The sequence below is a fragment of the Chenopodium album genome, chromosome 20 (genome assembly GCF_948465745.1).
Source record: "Chenopodium album chromosome 20, dcCheAlbu1.1, whole genome shotgun sequence".
NCBI lineage: Eukaryota > Viridiplantae > Streptophyta > Magnoliopsida > Caryophyllales > Amaranthaceae > Chenopodium > Chenopodium album.
In genome coordinates this window covers 32,865,374-32,885,115 of record NC_137853.1, presented here as the reverse complement: position 1 = coordinate 32,885,115, position 19,742 = coordinate 32,865,374, and the positions used below count along the sequence as shown (strand labels likewise).

Here is a 19,742-nt window from a genome sequence, read left to right as displayed (position 1 = left end):
TATGGAATATGTTATATTGTTATTTAATTTTTGTCTAATACTTATATAGTTATATGAATAATATGATATATAGTAAATTATGAATGAACAATAAATATTAATATAATTTAAACAATATTTAATATAACTTAACTCCATAAAAAATTTAATAATTATTATATTCAAATATTAAATTGTATAATTATTCAATTCAATTTTTTCTTTCATAAAAAAAATTCAAGTTTTTTTAAAGTTTTTTTTAATTTTTTTTTTTAAAAAAAAAAAAGAAAAAAGGGTAAGCCGTGGCCCGTGGGCCGGCACGGCCCGCCTCCACCGTGGGCCGGCACGGTGGCCGGCACGACGGGCGGCCCGGCACGGCACGACCGGCACGGTGGGCCGTGCCGTGCCGTGGACAGGGATGCTTGAAGGCAGGCCCGGCACGGCACGGCCCGCCTCCACCGTGGGCCGTGCCAGGCCCGGCACGACACTGTACCAAGCCCGCCTAGGCACGGCCCACGGCAGGCCCGGCACGGCACGTGCCCAGCACTATTTGAAGCTGCAGTTGAGCCGAAAACGCTGAGAACTCAAGAATATCCAATCTTATTCATAACAATGGCGGTCATAAAATCATCTATCATCGAATAAGCTGCAGTTGATTACCCACATACTTATTTGACAGAGAAAAAAAAAAAAAGCAAAAGCAATAAAATCCCAGAAGTTCAAAAATGGCAGAAGATTCAGAAAAGAGATTTCACAGTATCATGGACAAACTCTTTCACTCTCCTAAATCTAATCTCCCTCTTTCATCAAGGTACTCTTTTTATTGTTCTTGATTATAATCCAATTTTTCATATGTTTTTCAATTCAATTATTAGTCTCTTTTCTCTAATTTGTGGGTTTTTTTTCTTCAATATTTTAAAATCTTATAATGGTTGGGAATTGTATGAAATGTGAATTTGAGCTTCTTAGGTTGGTGGGTTTAATGGGTTTTTGTATAATTATTTTTTATATAATTATATGACCTTATAATTATTGGGAATTCTATGGAATTGAATTGGAGACTTCTGGTTCTTGGGGATGATTTTTTTTGAATTGGGGTTTGTTTGAGCTTATTATACTATGCTGAGCTGCTGTGCTGAATGAACTGTTTGTTATATGTTTCCAGAATTTGCAGTAGCAGTAAAATTAATTAAATTTTAGATAGATTTTAGCTTATACTTGAATAATTACCTAATTTTTTTTTGGGAAGAATTAGAACTATGTAGTGAATGTAGTTTGTGAATTATGATTGGTATTAAAGGGTTTTTCCCCCTTCATTTTGTGGGGGTTTTGGTGGATAGTTCATCAAGTGGACAGAAAACAAGAGGGCAGAAGCGCCCCTTTTCAGCAACAGAATCGAATTTAAAAGGGGATAAAGGTGAAGGTCAAAATGCAGCTCAAGCACCACCATGTAGACCATGGAATAGGGAAGATCTTATGAGGAGGTTAGCTACATTCAAATCCATGAGATGGTTTGCTAAACCCAAGGTTCGATTCTCTATCAGTTGTATATTGATCGTTCTTTGAACTGCTGCAAATTGATATATTTTGTGATGTTTCCATTTTCTTTTTCAAATCTATACTAATATATTAAAAAGCATTCTTGGAACAATATATGTGCCACGTGAAATCTCTCTCATTCAATAGATAAATGCTATGCTTAGCAAGGAACATGGATTGCAATGATTGACAACAATAAGTTCTTATAATAGGGTTTGAACATAGGACCAACAAGAGTTGAATTAGTTGTCTTACTATCTTTGCTTACAGCTATGCTTTCTTACTTCACATCAATATATAAGTTGAAACATCTGAGTGTCTATTTTGTACTATTTTTGTTTTCAATTGTTCTTATGTACTCCCTCCGCTCCTAAATAATTGACACACATCCCTTTTTGGCCATTCCTAAATAATTGACACATTACTAAATATGGCAAGGACTCACTAATATTTAATTGTTTTCTATCCTACACTATAGCGCACCACTTTAAAGGTTTTTATTAAAATAATCTCCACCTCCCACTTAAACCTTCCTCTAACTTCACTTTACAATGGCCCATGCACTATATCTATGAATCGAATACTATTCCACTAACTACACTTAACAATAAACAATTCTATAAAACTACCCCATTACCCCACTCAAACATTTCTTAAATTCCGTACTCATTTCAATGTGTCAATTAAATGGGAACGGAAGGAGTAATTCGTTATTTTCCACTAGGCATTGATAGCTAGGCATTTGAATTTTGTAACTAGATAGCTTTGACAACTCACAAACTTGATATTTAAAGTATCAACTTGATTGCCAGTCAGCCACACATTAGCTTTTTGGTTTTATAAGATGAGAGCATTGACATTAGGTTCCGTTATGTAATTTGCACTTTGAAAAGAATACTTGGTGGCTAGGTGGCTAGGTACAGAATATTTCTGATATTCTTAGCTTTTGGAAAATGTATAAGTCATTTACTCCCCCTATCCTAAGTAAAAGTCTCATTTGCTCAATGCACATGTATGTAGGACAGGCAAATAAAAATTAAAAAGAGATAGTGGGATTTGGTTGATTAAAGGTGATTGAAAAAAAGAAGTGAGATTTGGTTGATTAAAGGTGAATGATAAAAGAAGATAGTGGGATTCGATTGGTTAAAGTTGAATAAAAATAGAAGGTATTGGGGATTGATTATTAACGTTGAATCTATACGAAGATTGTGGAGAAATGGGACTTTTACCTTTTTTTAGAGACAAGAGAATTTGTTGAATTTCTGCTAAGGTGTCATCCATGTTAAGTACTTTCTTGATTCATATTTTCCCTTAAGAAATATGTTGCATTATTGCCTTTGCTTTCGACACATTTGAAGGACAGTTTGCATCATATCTCACCATTCTAGCTGAACTAATTTGCAATATGGATTTCATTAAGAACTAAGACCTTTGTTCATTACTAGGCTGTGGATGCTGTGAATTGTGCAAGGAGAGGTTGGGTTAATGTAGATTTCGACATCATAGCCTGTGAAATTTGCGGAGCACGTCTACAATTTTCTACTCCTTCAGCTTGGAACCAGCAACAAGGCATGTTCTTTGTCTTTGCTCTCGTCCTTTAGTTATCGTTTAGGTCCTTATTTGTTTTCTTCTTGTCTTGGAAGAAAGCATGTGTCTTCAATATTATAGACAAACGTGTACTTATATTACTTTTATGCTTGCTTTTGGGCAGTTGAGAAGGCAGCTTTAGTTTTTAGCTTGAAATTGGAGTCTGGACACAAGCTGCTTTGTCCATGGATTGACAATGCTTGTGATGCAAAGTTGGCATTATTTCCACCTTTGCCTGCACCTGTGTTGGTTGATCACTATAAAGAGCTTTCTTCTGCATTGTTGCAGCTTTCAGCTCTTCCTGTAATACCTGCTTCAGTTGTTGAAAGCATGAGAAGCTCTCAGTTGAAACACTTTCTCAAACAGTCAATAGCCGTGGAATGTGGTTCAGCACCTAATGATTCATGTTGGACAGAGTATCTTGGGAATGACGCTGAAGTTGTTTCTGCTGACTTGTACTATCAGGTATATCTAGCTCTGTGTCTAGTGCACTTCCTCCCCTTCTGTAACAATTTTATACAAATGTACTGCTTGATATAATTTGGTAAAGACACCTTGACAATTAAAGCAAACAAGAGAAAATAAGAGAAAAATAAAAAACCAGTGACATTAATAAATTTTTGTGAAACATTATGCTTATATCGCTCGATTACATTTATAAGTCATCTCAACCTATATGAGGAACCCTAAAATTCATGTGAAGTAGGTGGTGAATAAAACTATTGTTATGCTATAAGACAATTATAAGTCTGTAAGCGTGTCCATAATTTTTCATAAAGTGGCTAGCATGTTGAATCAATTTGGATGCTACAAAGTCTTTTAAATGAATCCAAGCTTGGCCATAAAGTGGCTAGCATGCTGATTCAATTTGGATGCTACACTTTATATCCTCCTGCCTTACTGCTTTAGTGCTTTGATTGATAATGAAGAAGTAATGTACTAGTAGACCCTGGCAATGGGTGTAAACATGCTAGGTGGTTGTCGTTGTTCTTGTTGCAATGAGGACTATGAGGATTAAATTAAGTCCCTAAACCTGTCACAAGCTATTACCATAATGCAAAATAAGTTAAAAAGAGCAATAATAGAGGTTATTTGTGGCATTTCTCTATTTTTCATTCTACTCATCTGCTTACTAACCTTTCGTCTCTCCCCTCTCTCCTACAAATATTTCCATCAAAGTAAGTGCAATACTTACATTGTAGTGCTGTAATTTTAATTGGAGTCATATACGTGCATTGTTTTTTATAAGAAATTCTTTTCCAGTATTCTTATGGTGAATATACTAGGTTGAGTTATTTACAGTGACATGTGGCTGATTTGCAGGCTCATAGGTTATTAAGTTTATGTGGATGGGAACCTCGATTGCTTCCTTACATGGTTGATTGTGAGGACCAGCCTAAACTGTCTGGTAGCAATGACAACACCTCCAACTTGTCTCATGCAGCAGCTGATGAGCAGAGTAATAGGTTGTCAGTGTCCATGTCTGGTTCCAGTGAAAGCATTAGGGAAGACGACGATCCTGGGGCTTCCAGTTTCTATTATGATCCTAATTCTACTGTATTGGATTGTAAGCTTTGTGGGGCAAGCATTGGGTTATGGGCCTTTGCAACAGTTCCTCGGCCCCTAGAATTGGTTAAAGTAGCTGGTCAAGCTGATATTGGTGGTGGAAGCAATCTTGGCAGCAAGACATCTGCAATCGAAAATCATGCCAACAATGGTAAAAGTGATTTTGCTGCTGCAAATGGAGAAGCTGCATCACCGAGGAAAACATTGTTGAATTTGACAATTGCTGGTGGACCTACTCCAGCTAGACAGAACTTCAGGGCAACAATCTCCTTACCTGTTATTGGTCGTAATGTAAGGACTCGACTTTCTTACATGTCATCAGATGTAAGTACTGGTGAAGAGGAACCTATAGCTTTTGATGCCACTATGGACGGTTCAACCAAGGACAAGCAAAATGAAGAGACAAACTCTGGTGTAAGTGGTTCTGAGCCACAAGATAACACACCTTCAACTGCAGATATTGCCAATTCACAGGAGATGATTGTAGATAGCACGGCATTGAGGAAGGTAATTATTTTAACTGAGTTCAGGATTATTCTGTCTGGTACAATGCATTTTAATTCTTGCAGAAGTCTTAACATTGTTTAATGGGGCAGGAAACATTAAGCTTAACTAGTGGTGAACAGAACGAGAATGGAGTAGGAGACATTGCAACGACTACTTCACAAAAGGACATGGCAACATTGAGTGTTGGTAAGTTATGTTGGTCTCACTGCTTCTCTCCAGTTTGTGTTTGGTTAATCACTGTCTTTTGTTTTTCTATTGGTACTTATAGAACACTTTCTCTAATCGGATTTTTCCTCCTTGCACTTCATTATAAGTGAACTTAGACAAACATAAAAATTCCTGGGTCTCCTGTGTAGTGAAGAGACCTGAAATTGCAGGCTGATTCAAGCCCCTCAATCTTAATGATATTTCTTGATTAATCTCTAGCATTCTTGCTCATCTGCCACAAGATACTAATGGATCAAATCCTTAAGATGCAACATGTATTAGATGTAAGCTTTCACATCCATACATTGGTCACAAATGTAATTTGTTTTGTCATAGGTTTTTGGCCATTGGGATTCTTTGTCCAAATACATTTCCAGAAGGAAGAGCTCTTGTTACAACTATACAATCCAAGAAAGAGCACAATATCCTCTGACTGCTTTTTAGCCTTCATAGGACAAGTGCGGGCCTAAGCAGTTTGTCTACTTGGTTTTTCTATAGTGCCAGCGAGGGATCATCTTCCAGCTAGGATTCTTGCTCACATCAAATTAGGGCTTAGCAAATGAGTATATAGTATAATTTCTCTGTTGACACAGTATGCTAGCTTTATTACCATCTATTAGACGTTAAGGCATGTCCTAGGTCTATTTTCTAAACCCGTTCTAGTGGTAAAAGCTCTAGATGTAGTACACTTGAAAATTAGATAGTTACCATAACACTAGTATGAATTTGATGTGGGATACAAGTGGGGTGTTACACTATCTGTTTCCCTTCCAGGCACTTCACTAATCTTTATTAGGTTTAACATAATTGTTCATGTAGGAGTGTAACATGTCGAAATCTTTGAGGCAGGTTTATTAAAGTAAACATTCTGTTATAGATGGTGATATTATTTATTACCAAAAGGTTTGCGGCAAGCCTTATTGGATCAAATTCATCAAAAATTAGTTTCGTAGATAAGAAAAATAATCAGGATTTCTATCATTTTTTCCCTTGACAAAATAAAATTATAATCCTATGCTCTGTCTTGAGTCACCCAGGACCTGTCCCCTAGCCCTACGCATGCCTTATTTTTTTTTTCCCCTGTTCTCACTTCATGTGTGGTGCATGGCTACTGCACATCTGGTGAAAACCGCTGGCTTGCAGTACATTGGAAGATTGATGGTCCAAAGTGGACTGGGGAATTGAACACAGATCTGCACTGGCTACTGAACTCAATTTATAATCACTCATAGGCCTGTGGGAAAAGAAACTAAGTTCCTTGGCAGTTGGAAAAACAGATGCTATGTAGCTTGCTTCATTAAGTTGCACAAGCGTACCAGTCTTTCTGTTCTAGGTATGTTAGCTGCCATTAATAAGTAAGCCAACTAGCAAGTTTTTCTATCGTATTAAGGGAAGGAGGTAGAAGGGATTAGACAATTTTGGTCTTGCAGTACAAGTATATTTGAAAGTTGAAGAATTTTCCTTGATAGTCTTGATGGGTAGTGACTAATTCTCATTTGTTGCCTGGACTTTATTTAGTTTGACTTCCACTTCATGTGCCATGTAAAGTGATGTAATATCTCAGCATTAGGCTTTTTATAATGATTCTAAGTTTATGAACTTTGTCACTCTCATCTTTTCTTCATTAATACACCCCCCTTAATCTTTCAGCTCCCTTTCTCTACCATTGTGACCATTGTGAGTAATTATTTTTTTGTAGAATGGGCCCTTTTAACCCCATAGAGTAATACTGGTTTTTCTGTAATTGAAAAACTAAATTTTCACTGACCACCGCCTCTGTCAGGGTTCTAGTAGGAACTTTGAACCTAAAACCTGGATAAGATCTTGGAACATTGGATCCCTTACCGAAAGTTAGTGGAAGTGATGAGGAGAAGAGAAATTAACATATTGTGTATCCAAGTGAAAAGGCAAAATAATTAAGGGCCAAATTAAAATTTTGCCCTCGGGTTATAAGTTGTGGTATGTAGGATTGAATAGGGCTAGGAATGGGCATTATTATAGTTGATAGGATAATGGAGGCGGAGATTGTGGTTTATAAAAAGAGTGTTTGGCTGATGAGGGTAAATTGTAAAGTTAATTTATGGGAAGGCAGGGAAGGAGATTGTAAAAGCTGTAAGCGTGTAAGAGGTGGCTTGGAAATGCCGAAATGGTAGAACTTTGATGATTTGGTACAGGAAATTCTACTAAGAAAAGTTTTTTTGTTGATGGAGATCTAAATGGGAATGTGGGGACAAGTTGTAATGTATATGAGGGTCCATGGAGTATGGAGGTATGGAAGGAGGAATGAAGCAAGAGAGACCATTTTGGATTTCACTCTTTCATACATCATATGTCTTGGTCCTAGCAAACAATGGTTTAGTAAGAGGGACTTGGAATTGGGGACTTTTGAAGTTGAACAAATGCAAACTTGAGTAGGCATTTTCCTAATTGGTTGTGAGGAAAGGCAAAGTTGCCTAGAACGTAAGATTATTCCAAGGGAGAGCGTTGCTACTCAGCCAATCAATGTAGGATACTAGTCTTAGATGTCCGTATGAAGGTAGCCAGGTAGGTTCAAGTAGACGAAAAAGCCAAGATAAACCAAGGTTAACGTGGTGGAACTTGAAAGAAGATAGTGTCAAGTTTTTACCAATAGAACGGAAAGGAAAATGATTGGGAATCATAAATATGATCCCGACTTGGTTTGGGTGAAGATGAGAAGTTGTATATCTCAAGAGGCCAACAACATTTTGGAGCATCAAAGGGGAATTTGATTGTTTGGTATAATGTGACGTAAAAGCGTTAATCAAGAAGATAAGAGAATGCTATTTGGCTCTGGGATATGGCCAATTGGCCACATTACATGTACACTATACTTAGTTATGTTCTTGCGTATTTTGATTTGTAAGGTTTGTTGAGAGAAAACAAAAGGGCAGATTGTGAGAAATATACAAGTATAAAGTAGCGTATTCTACCTGGATTCAAAGGAGAGGTAAATAGATATTTATAGGATGGCAAAAGGAAGACAAGCAATTAACAATGACCTTTTTACGGTAAGGTGTGTCAAGATTAGACCAAATGATTCTGGTCCAAAACGCAAACATCAAGGAAATCGTTCTAGGAAAAAAATCAGCAAAAGAGCAGATGGGAAATCGATTCAGATTGACCCCGACAAGCTACATGTGAAAGGGCATTCTGCATGCTTGTAAGTTGTGTGCTATAAAGAGTTGACCCTACAGAGTCAGCAACAATATACAACACCATCTAAGGACTGCCAAGTTATAACTATTAATCTACTGCATCCACTCTTTGTAACCTAATCTAAATGATATTGAGGTCTCACCTTTTGCAAATCCTCTTATTTGAATGTGTGTTTTTCTCTCTTCTAAAATTTTGAGCAGTGCTTGTTCTTAAATATCTCCTAAATGGTGCCTTAACTCTGATGACCTTTTTAGTCAGAAGGAAAAATTGTGCCCTAAAGTTCCCAAGCTAAACATTTTTTTTTGATACTATAGCAAGCCTGAGTAAGAAAGTGATCGGGTTCCCAAGAATTGATTCTACTTAGGAACTTTTAGCCTTTTCAGTTTCCTGTTTTTTTTTTTCCTTTTTCCATTGCATAAATAAGCTAGTATGCTAAAATTGGATCACCTTGCTTAATCCTGTTTTTGCACAAAAGTTCTTTAGAAGTTCACTTGATGAAAGTTTGAAATGGAAAATTGGTTAAACATTCCTTATTAATCATTACAAAAGTAGGAGAACTCAACTCACATAGAACCTGCTGCAAAATTTATCATTTAATTGAATTGAAGTTCAATTTTGATCACGAGTCTAGGGGACATGTGTTACTCCCTATCGTCATTTACCAATTCAAGGCACCATAAAATATTGGTATTTTTATGCCATTTGGGAACATGGGAAATAAAAGGAACAAGTATAGACAAGGACATATCTGTCCTAGTCTGTGAGCAGCTTAACTTGCCTTTTAATCTTTCAAATATTCATATAAGGATTCGGGGGCGGGGGTGGGTAGATGATGATAAAGATTGAGGGCTCTGTTTTTTACTCATATTTTGACCCACTCTGTCATGCTTGAGGTCAGAAATGTGCAGTTATGGATTTTATTTATGTCATTGTGTCATTGTATCCTATTCACAGTTTCACACTCTTTAGATTTCTGTTATTACTTTCATCTGCTGAGATTGCTCTGCAACTAGTGCGCAAGAGTGATCAATTATGCAACGTTGAGATTAATTGGGAATAGAGATATTAGATTTGCAACTTTAAATATTAAGACCTTTTCAATAAGACGCAGCGCTGTTATCCCTAGATTTTAGGCTAGCACTTGTCTGCCTTAAGTAATAATCTTGCTAGTGTTGTCTTCTTTTTGTTTTTAAAATATGCTTAATTTAAGCAGCAATATTTAACAGTGGTTTAAGGATGACACTTTCTTTCTATATATAACAGTATTTTAACTTTTAAGGATGTCACTTTCTTTCTAACATATGAATTCGTTCTCTCCAGATGAGGATATAAGCAGGCATTCACCCAATAAGAAGATGGAGTTTCATCCAATCAGGCAGCACAGGCACTTTTGCCCTTGGGTTGCATCCACAGGGACTGTTTCCCCAGGATGGCAACAAACTTTGTCAGCTCTGCAGAAAGAAAAAGTGTTTACAGTTCCAGAATCGGAGGGTTCTCCTTTTTCTCCATCTCCATCTCTTATCATGGTAATACTGAACCTTCATTTCAAGATTGCTGTTTTAATAGCCAAGTGACATTTGATGTGGTGATGCAAATTCTTTTTGTCCATTTTCTCTATTCCAGTTCTCTACAAATACTATCATATTGAGCAAAAACTACTGAAACTGTGTTTTATTTAAAGTATGAATCAGCCCTTAGCATGACCAGTGCAGCTATGAACTGGTTTTGGATGGTCCCATATTCTCATTTCTTTAATCATACTTCATTTTCTGCTCTTTTTCCTCAATTATTCCTGTTGCCCCGCAGGGGTTGGGGTGGGGGGGAGGGGAGGAGGATTGTGCATCTCTGTTAGTCTGTGGCAGATTATGAGAATAGCTATATGGTTCAAGATGACAACCATTCTGCATGTATTTTTGTAGGTTGATGATCCAATTACGTCTATTAGAAAGCTCTTTGAGTCTCCTCCAGCTAAAAGACCGAAACATGCTTCAAAATAATGTCTACAGTTTGACCAAGATAGCTGATGCTGCTGGATAATCTCCAAGACATACATCTATTTCTGACCTTTACTATGATAAAGTAGGTAAATGCATCTATTTCTGGTTTTCTGTCATTTATGGGACCATGTCAGTGGTCAGTTACATAAAATTGCTATGGAACTTTTAAAACAAAATTGTATTATGCTCCATTTGATTACTCTGTGACAAAAATGATGAAAAAGAATGAGATCTAAGCGAATTCCGGATGTCATTCTAGCAGGCCACAATTCGTGATTATGACTTTTGAGTAAGGGCGGTTGAAACCCCTTTCAGCAACTACAGCTCTCTTGTCACCAATCAACTTCGCCACCCTGAAATTTGTAGAACCAGGCAAGTTTTGTTAGTAACTTAGTACTGATTGATATGATGTAAGACTAACAGTTTTGGAAAACTAATTGCTGAAATTTATGGTGAACACCCCCCCCCCCCTCCCTGTGGGTATCTTTAGTTGATATAATTGCTACAAGCTTTAGGATCTCTTCTCTTTCCTAATTACTGTTTCATTTTATAATCCTTTAAATGATTAATTGGGCTGTTAAAAGGTTTACTCTAAATAAATTATTTCCACAGACATAACCTTCGAATGTATAAGGAAAATGTGGAAAAACTCCAATGCAACGTTCTGAAAATTTGAAGTTGGTAAATTTTTCTTGTACAATTGAAAAAATTGAAGCCAAAAGGAGGAATTTTCTGTGTGTAATTGTGTATGTGGAGTAATTAGTATTAGCTTCACTCTTTTGGCAAAAAAAGAAATGCCTAAAGTAATTGACAAATTGCAGTATAGTATAGTTCTGTGTGTAATTATGTATGGAGTAATTAGTATTTTCCCTTACCTAAAATATGGAGAACTAGTGTTTTCTTGCACTGTCTTGACCTGACCAATCTTCTCCACAACATCCATTCCTTCAATCACTTTGCCAATTACCAATGCTGATGAATCGAGCTCTGGGGAGTCCTTTGTTGCTATGGTGAACTCTGTGCCGTTTGGCTCCACCCCTACCTCTTCCTGATCAATCTTAAGCTTCCCTTCTCTGGCAACCAACTTTACTTTAGGCGGTGGTTTTAAAGGATCCCTCACTATGATGCTCACGGTTCCAGCCAAGTTCTTAGTGCCTGGACGTTCCTCATTCTCTCTCTCCAATTCTTCAACCAACTTATCGTTCTTGAAGCTCCTTCCTGTTCTGCTTGCAAGCTCAGCATCCACCCCATATGATCTAATCCCTCCATGTTGAACATAGTTTGGCATGATCTTTACAAACTCTTTCCTTCTATAACTTATGCCCGCTTTTCCACTAACAATGTCACGAAATGTAGCTGCTCCAACAGGCGCATTTTGCTCATTTAATCCTATAATGATCCTTCCTGTTGGCTTCCCATCAATCGACACGTCAAGAAACACCTGTTTAGTTGGAATTACTTTGGTGCTTTGAGAAGTCTTATTCGGAGTTGCCTCAGCTTCTTGTTGCTCAACATCACCTTTGTTCTGTTGTGGGATTTCCTCTGCTGTGGGAGCTGCCTCAGGTTCTTGTTGCTCAACCTCACCTTTGCTCTGTTGCGGGATTTCCTCTGCTGTGGGAGTTGCCCCAGGTTCTTGTTGCTCAACCTCACCTTTGTTCTGTTGTGGGACTTCCTCTGTCGCAGGAGTTGCTTTAGGTTCTTGTTGCTCAACCTCACCTTTCAGCTGTTGTGGGATTTCCTCTGCTCGCGCATCCAGAAAAGGATGTGAATGCAGAGTCTGAGAGGTCAAGAGGAGCAGAGAAGAGTTTGTAAAGATAGTGAGCTCTCGGCGTGAAAACTTGTTGCATTGTTTAGGAATCGTAGGAGAAAGGCTAGCATATACACTCTGGTTTCCGGGAATATATGGTGACTTTCGAGTATGTAGGATCTGCGCAGGCGATTGTGCGAGTTTTAGATGTTGCAGCATCCTTGTAGCTCTAATGGAGGAGAGTGTCTGTATCTGTTTTTCTCTCTCCTAATGGCTTCAGTAGTGAGTAGTAACTTTGTTAAAGAAAACATGATATGATATTGTGGATAAGATAGAAGCTCATGAATGTTGAGCATCTGCAAATGAGATTCATCTGAGACCACAATCACAAGTCTTGGTAGGCCATCCTCTGATTCTCCTCAGCTCCAAAACTCCATATCCCCCTTTTTTTTCATGCGTAGGTGATTAGACAATTTGTTTGTCAATACGTGATACTAAATTATCAGGAGAGAGGTTTGTCTAGTCCAAACCACATGAGAGTGTTTGGTTGAGAGGGGATTGAAAGAGAGGTTTGAATCCATACTACTAGGAGTAATTTTGAAAAAAAAAAAAAAAAAAAAAAAAGGCTGGTTTTTCTTCCCTTTTTTTTTTTGGGACAAAAGAGCTATCAAAGAAAAACACACTGCAACATAAAGAAATAAATATGTCGAGCACAACCAGCTAACCAGTGAGCTGGAGAAACCCAGGACCGAGGAACCTTACGAATTTGACACACCCAAAAAAAAAAAAAAAAAAAAAAAAACAACGCTGGTTGAACTTATAAAAAGAGGTTATAATTATAAATGTAATAGTAAAATGATTATTCTACCGTAAAATTCCTTTTTTTTTTTTTTTTTTGGACGGGAACATTAAGTTTTTCAAATTTAACAATAATATATTTTTTGTGCTTATTAGTCTATTTTTATAAAATACTTTTGTATAAATTAGCTTTTATTCAATTGTTACATACCAAATACTTTTACAATGGTACATAATAGTTAATACAATCCACAAGTTAAACTAGCTAATAGCAACTCTCTTGTCACTTTTTCATCTTTACACTTTAACCATTCAAACGTACAGATTTAAAAATGACGAAGGAAGTAATATGGCGTATAATCACCAAACCACTAGTATTCAAAAGGGCCTAAATGACTAAACTCCATACAAAATTTTGAAGCATTTACCTATGCTAATTTGAAGAATTGGATTGTTCTTTTATTACTTCTTATGTCAGTTTAATATAAAAATGCAATTATGAGTTTATGACGATTAACCTTTTTGTTTCAAAAGATAAATTAATGAGAGAATTATTTTAATTAAATCCTAAAAACAATTTCGTTTAATGCTTTGTAAAACAAAATTCTCAATTTATCTTAACTACTCGTATCAAATATAAATTTCCTCCTCTTTACCTTTCCTTATAAAACTTACATTGCGTTCCTTAATCTTTCTTTTTCTTACTACTAAGGGCATGTTCACATTTACTGAACTAAGCTGAACTGATTGGAGCTGAACTGAACTGAATTGATTGAAGCTGAATTAAACTAAACTAAACTGAAATGAATATTTTATGAGAGAGGGAAATTAGGAGCTGAACTGAATTGATTGGAGCTGAACTGAAGTGAACTGAAATTAAGTAAATATGAACAGGCCCTAAATCTGCTCTACCCTAATCTGCCTTTCTCCTCTATGTCTACTGCCTTCACCCTTGCTGTAGTCTTTCTTCTCACACTACCGCAATACTCGCTGCAGCCCCAACCTATGTTCACGAACCTCAAACTATTGATGACCGATAGCAAACGGGGCATATAAACAAGCCAATAAGAACAGCATGACATTTTTCGATGTATTTTGAGCCAAGCTGCTCTAGAACAGAGTAAAATAATAAAATTGTTGATCCAAAGGCAAACTAGGCACTTATGCAGCAACGAAAACACAGTTGCTCCCTACTCTTCAAATGTTTAGGCATGTTAAACAATACTTCGCAATGATTGGTTTTCCTCTCTTTCGTTCTGAGACTGCCAGTAGAGTTTGCATCATTTTTAACACTAATGTCTAGTTCTCAACAGTCTGTTAATGTTTCATGCGATAGATCCAAGAATGAAAAATAAAGGGAGTATAATCGATAACTTGCCATCAATTTCAAACAACAGTGGCCAGAATGTGTTAACAGGCTATACATAATCCGAACTGCTGGATTAGTAAACTCCTAATATCAACCTTCCAGGTAAACACATGAAAGAATAAAACTGACAGTGTAGACGATTGCAGAATGAAGCAATGGTCCTACAGACATTAGATACGGCATAACTCAGTTTCTGTCAGAATATAGAAGATGGCAGTGATGTCCAGCATAATAAATCTTGAAGATATGAGCACTGGTCCTTCCAACTCCACTTGGAAACAATCCAATCATGCGCCCGAGAGACCTGGACAACGAAGTCCTCAGGAGTCAGGACTCAGAAATACCCAACACCTCGTAGGTCTTGTGTAGTAGGCAGATCGCTGCCACATCCCAAAAATACAATACGGCCTGCAACAATGAAATAATAGAATACATAAGATGCCATCCCAAAAAAAAAGATCCCTGCTTTGTAGAATACATTCTGGGTTGCTATAGGAGATACAAGCTACAGTATCAACAGAGTGCAAGGACAAGGGGTTCAATATGTTTAGAACAATAATTTTGTAATAAACTACTACCTCCGTTACATATTAGTTGCAGCTTTGGAATATTTTATCTCTCACAAATATTGCCCAAAGTTGCAACTAATATGTAATGGAGGTAGTAATAGGAAACAAAAAATCATGGGGCACAAAATTTGGATATATGTCGGAACAACAATGTAAAACATACCATTTCCTCGAACTGCAATTTCCCTTACACGTTTAAGAATACCGGAAACTTGATCAGTATAGATTTTGGTCTCCAGATTTCCCTCCAGATAAAGTAGTGAACTGCAACATGAAAGCTTCAGATATCAGTTATATAAAACAGGCACGAGCAATGATTTCCAACAGGTCAAAGCAACAAGTGCTGTTTTTTCCCCCAAAAATCAGTACAAAGATACATATTAATGTTGTTTATTAGTTTATTACTATAACCACTTAAATATAGTACTTTTTTTTTTTTTGGTGTGTGTGTGTGTGTGTGTGTGGGGGGGGGGGGGGGGGGGTAAGAAGAACTGCCCTACAGACTCTTTCACAGATCAACAAGTGCGGGTTAGTAGGCAATAGCCTCTTAGAGAGTGGTGGGGTGGGAGGCAACGCAATCCCCACCCTCAAAGTGATCTTAGTGGAGAAGGTCTCCTTACTACTAACCCAATACATGGTTGTACTTAAAATGTAAATTGGCAAAATTAATATCACTGTTCATACAAAGTGTTGTGCCAAGAGAGTGTCCTTAATGGGGATACTTCTATCATATGTGCAATTTTTGATTGAAGCAAATAGGGCTCCCAAGCTTTGTATTGTAATCGACGCCAATTTCTATTTTTTTAAACTTCAAAAGTTATTCTTAATTATAAGTGATTTAAAATGTATTTCAAGCTACATACATACACATGTACACAATTAGACTAGTATTGTACCCTGTATACTTAATACAACACTTTTTTCCTCATTACATTCTCTATCTTCAATCACAGTGGAGCTTTGGTGACTATGTTCGAAGTTTAGGCATGGTTATGATGACATGTTGTATGTGTGTTTGTGTGTGTAGAGAAAGAGAGATTAGTTAGGATGAGAAGAGATGAGCTTTGGGGACGTAGGTGGAAACTCAAAGCTATCAAGTCCATGAAAGTACTTAACATCAATACATTCTTAAATTGGTCATCTTCTTAGATGAAATGTTGGATTTCATAATGAAGGATTGAAGGCACTATTAGGCTCTATTGCAGAATGGAGGAAAACCAAGAACACTCTCATAAATGCACACTGGTTCTCATTTTTTTTTTAAAAAAAGCGCAAACAAGCCTATACGAGTACATTAACTTCTGGAATTTCCAATTCTTCTGTCTTTCCTCACAAAATGCCAGCCGAATTTCAATCAATGTTCACCATGTTGAAAACTTATCACACCAAGAATTAAAAATGTTTCTTCATTCAATACCAAACAAAGAACAATGCAGACAAGAATGACTAGTGAAACCAGCACATGGTATAGAAATCAAGAAAAGAAATTTACCCAGGTTGAGCATTCTTCAGCACAATTTCACCCAACCTTTCTTGATAGATAGCAACTCGATGCCATTGAACATTACAACGATCAGCATACTCCCTCGGCCCTTCATTTGGGAACGGAATCCGCTCATTCCTAACCCCACCGGTTCCTAAAGTAGTAAGTGTCACCAACTTCCCATTCTTCAGCCTCTTCTGTAATGGACTCTGCCCTACTTGTCCCACCAGTATAGCCTAAATCATCATAAAACGTAAACTGGGATCACTCAATTATCATCCAATCAAATCATTATACCTTCAATACTACATTTTCATATGTTCTCACAATTTTCAACCAAACCAGCAAATCACGAAAATGCTAATAGATCAACAACTCATTTCCATCAAATTACTACTACATTCATACAGCATATATCATATAAGGCTCAGTCCGACCACAAAAATAAAGAATTTCCTCAAAAAATTCAGTAAAATAAACTTTTGCTCAGGCTCGGTTAATCATTAATACACCGATCAACCCATGATTTTGTCGTACATTCTGTATTAGTCACTCAGACTCTTCATTTACCCATGTCGAACTCTCAACACTCGGACATGGCTATGACACTTCATTTTATACCAAGTGGGACACTTGGACACACTAGTGTCCGAGTAACAAAATATAAAGTTAGCCCTCCCCTTTCGAGAAGACCGAGACGACTCCTTTCAGTCGTTTTCATTTACCCATGTCAGATCCTCAATACTCGGACATGGATATGACACTTCATTTTATACCAAGCCGGACACTTGGACACACACTAATGAGGACATGAGTACCCGAGTCCGAGTAACATAACATAAAGTAAGCCCTTAGGATGGCATATATAATAACCGAAAAGAATGCGAATATAAATAAGTATTCAAACCTTGAAAATGCCGATATCCAAGCCACCTTCAAGGACTGTCGGAGTGTACGGGCGTTGCCCAGCTGAGTTAGGGGAAGCAGAAGCGAACTCAGAGGAAAAAGGCGCCGAGTTATCAGGGGTAAATTCGGTTGATTGAGAGTCCGAATTTAGAGTTGGTAACTCACTATTTTCTGGGGTTAAATCAGAGTTGTAATCTGGAGTTGAAGGTCCATTGGAGAAGGAGGAAGTGGTAGTGTAGTAAAAGGGTTTTTGATTTGAGAAGAGATTTCGACATAGTTTTCTTGAAATTGATGTCAATGAGTTTGAGGTCGCCATTGATGGATGATAGTGAGGTAATTGATCAAAAGGGAATCGAATTTGTAAAGTTTGGGGGTTTAAACCTGAGTAAAACCCTAAGGAATGAAAGAAATGTTGAGGTGGAAGCACAAAAATGAAAAAGTGGAAGTCTATTACGGCTCCCTCTGTTTTTAAATACTTGCTCCATTTTTATTTTTTGCACTATTCATTTGTCTTACCGTGAGTCTGTAACTAATGTTTGTGATTTATACATAAAAAAATTATGGGTACTTGTTGGAATCATTTCAATAAGGAAAACTTTTGTATACACCCGGTTTTCAGTAATTTACTGTACATCGGGTACACTTTTGTCAGATTTAGTGTCACTTTTGTCAAATTTATCAATGAAGCATAAATAACTCATATATATCTGGGTAACTTTTATGCGTTTTAGTGTAACTTTTGCATATTTTATTGTCACTTTATAACGGATGTTCAGTAATTACTGAACATCCGTTTTATTTAAAAGTTTGTGTTTCAATAAATAGATTATTAATTTTCAGAAATTTTGACAATTACCACCTTCTGTTATGTCCATTTTAGCAATTACCACCTTCTATTTTTTTTTGAAAATTACCACCTTCTATTTTCAAAAACATCAAAAGTTACCACCTTCTTGCCCCCAACTACCACGTGACGTCATTTTTGGCCCATTCTTTCCCTTCCCTCCTTATTTCCCTCACATTTCTCATTCCTATTTGGATTCTCATCTCCCCTTTCACTTTTTTTCCCCCAAACCACCAATAATTGTTCGTCAATTTTGATTTAGAGGAGTGAATTGAAGTGTTTTTGATTGTTTGGGGAAAAAAGTGAAAGGAAGATGAGAATCGAGTTAGGAATGAGAAATGTGAGGGAAATAGGGAGGAAAGGGAAAGAATGAGCCCAAAATGACGTCATGTGGTAGTTGGGAGGCAAGAAGGTGGTAATTTTTGATGATTTTGAAAATAGAAGGTGGTAATTTTCAAAAAAAAAAAAAATAGAAGGTGGTAATTGCTAAAATGGACATAACAGAATGTGGTAATTGTCAAAATTTCATGTATTCAATTGTTAGAAATTATACTTATTGATAATTAAAGATATTAGTGATCAAAGATTAACATCGGCATACGTGTCCAAGATAAATGGAGCAAGTATTTAAAAACGGAGGGAGTAGTACTTATTCACTTTTATCTAGTGGCATTATCGTAATAAATGTGTCGGAAAATTTACAGTTTACATCCAGTTATGTAGCTAGAGCTGTCAATTCGGGTAAATGGGTCGGGTTTGAGTCGGGTTTGTGTGGGTCGGGTCATCTCGGGTCGGGTCAATATGGGTTAATGTCAAGACCTATGTGGGTCGGGTTTGGGTTGGGTCATGCTTGAGTCGGGTCACGTCGGGTCATACATCTTTTCGAGTTCGGGTCGGGTTTAGGTCGGGTCAATAAAAGGTCGGGTTACATTCGGGTCGGGTGAAAAACAAGTCGGGTTAAATTCGGGTTTTTACGGGTTTAAATGAGTTAGGGTCATGTTCGGGTTCGAGTCGGGTTCGGTTCAAGTCAATTATTTTCGGGTTATAATCAGGTCGGGTCATTATCGGGTTTGAGTCGGGGTCGGTTCAAGTCAATAATTTGCGGGTCATAATCAAGTCTGGGCATTCTCGGGTTCGGGTCGGGTTCGTTTCAATTCAAAAACTTGCGGGTTATAATCGGGTCATTTCCAAGTCGGGTCATTCTTGGGTTCAAGTCGGGTTTAGTTAATAATTTGCGGGTTACAATCAAGTTGGGTCATTTAAACTTATCTGGTCATTCTCGAGTTCAAATTGGCAAGTCAATAATTTGCAGGTTATAATCACGTCGGGTCATTTCCAAGTCGGTCTCGGGTGTGGTTCAAGTCAAAAATTTGAATTCCCTTAAAAAAAAATAATTAAAAAAAAAGATAAGTCAAGTAAGATGAGAAAGACTTGCTATTGTCTGGGTCCCGTGTATTTTTTATTTTT

General features: G+C 37.2%; 3 protein-coding genes across 3 annotated transcripts; 1 reads left to right on the top strand and 2 right to left on the bottom strand.

The window, feature by feature from the left end:
* Window positions 1-584: 584 nt before the first annotated feature.
* Window positions 585-10,620, top strand: LOC145597417 (uncharacterized). The gene is made up of 8 exons (XM_081653575.1): window positions 585-790; window positions 1,320-1,506; window positions 2,964-3,087; window positions 3,230-3,570; window positions 4,429-5,178; window positions 5,268-5,364; window positions 9,883-10,088; window positions 10,482-10,620. The coding sequence occupies exons 1-8, from the start codon at window positions 705-707 to the stop codon at window positions 10,557-10,559; spliced, it is 1,869 nt and encodes a 622-aa protein (XP_081509701.1). The 5' UTR covers window positions 585-704; the 3' UTR covers window positions 10,560-10,620.
* A 22-nt stretch (window positions 10,621-10,642) lies between these two features.
* Window positions 10,643-12,577, bottom strand: LOC145597418 (peptidyl-prolyl cis-trans isomerase CYP26-2, chloroplastic-like). The gene is made up of 2 exons (XM_081653576.1): window positions 11,435-12,577; window positions 10,643-10,912 (listed from the first exon to the last, which is right to left on the bottom strand). The coding sequence occupies exons 1-2, from the start codon at window positions 12,523-12,525 to the stop codon at window positions 10,810-10,812; spliced, it is 1,194 nt and encodes a 397-aa protein (XP_081509702.1). The 5' UTR covers window positions 12,526-12,577; the 3' UTR covers window positions 10,643-10,809.
* Window positions 12,578-14,449: 1,872 nt separating this feature from the next.
* LOC145599256 (single-stranded DNA-binding protein, mitochondrial-like) lies at window positions 14,450-17,817 on the bottom strand. Its single transcript, XM_081655656.1, has 4 exons — window positions 17,433-17,817; window positions 16,535-16,761; window positions 15,206-15,306; window positions 14,450-14,881 (listed from the first exon to the last, which is right to left on the bottom strand). Exons 1-4 carry the CDS (start codon window positions 17,745-17,747, stop codon window positions 14,808-14,810), a joined length of 717 nt encoding a protein of 238 aa, XP_081511782.1. The 5' UTR covers window positions 17,748-17,817; the 3' UTR covers window positions 14,450-14,807.
* Between the last annotated feature and the right edge of the window lie 1,925 nt (window positions 17,818-19,742).

Bases quoted from the DNA above. Each gene is read 5' to 3' on its own strand.
- LOC145597417 (XM_081653575.1), top strand. From the start codon at position 705: ATGGCAGAAGATTCAGAAAAGAGATTTCACAGTATCATGGACAAACTC. The intron at 1,507-2,963 runs GTTCGATTCTCT...GTTCATTACTAG, and splicing joins GATGGTTTGCTAAACCCAAG to GCTGTGGATGCTGTGAATTG. The intron at 3,088-3,229 runs GCATGTTCTTTG...GCTTTTGGGCAG, and splicing joins AGCTTGGAACCAGCAACAAG to TTGAGAAGGCAGCTTTAGTT.
- LOC145597418 (XM_081653576.1), bottom strand. From the start codon at position 12,525: ATGCTGCAACATCTAAAACTCGCACAATCGCCTGCGCAGATCCTACAT. The intron at 10,913-11,434 runs GTAAGGGAAAAT...TACAAATTTCAG, and splicing joins ACTAGTTCTCCATATTTTAG to GGTGGCGAAGTTGATTGGTG.
- LOC145599256 (XM_081655656.1), bottom strand. From the start codon at position 17,747: ATGGCGACCTCAAACTCATTGACATCAATTTCAAGAAAACTATGTCGA. The intron at 16,762-17,432 runs GTTTGAATACTT...ATGATGATTTAG, and splicing joins TGGATATCGGCATTTTCAAG to GCTATACTGGTGGGACAAGT. The intron at 14,882-15,205 runs GTATGTTTTACA...TCATTGTTGCAG, and splicing joins AATTGCAGTTCGAGGAAATG to GCCGTATTGTATTTTTGGGA.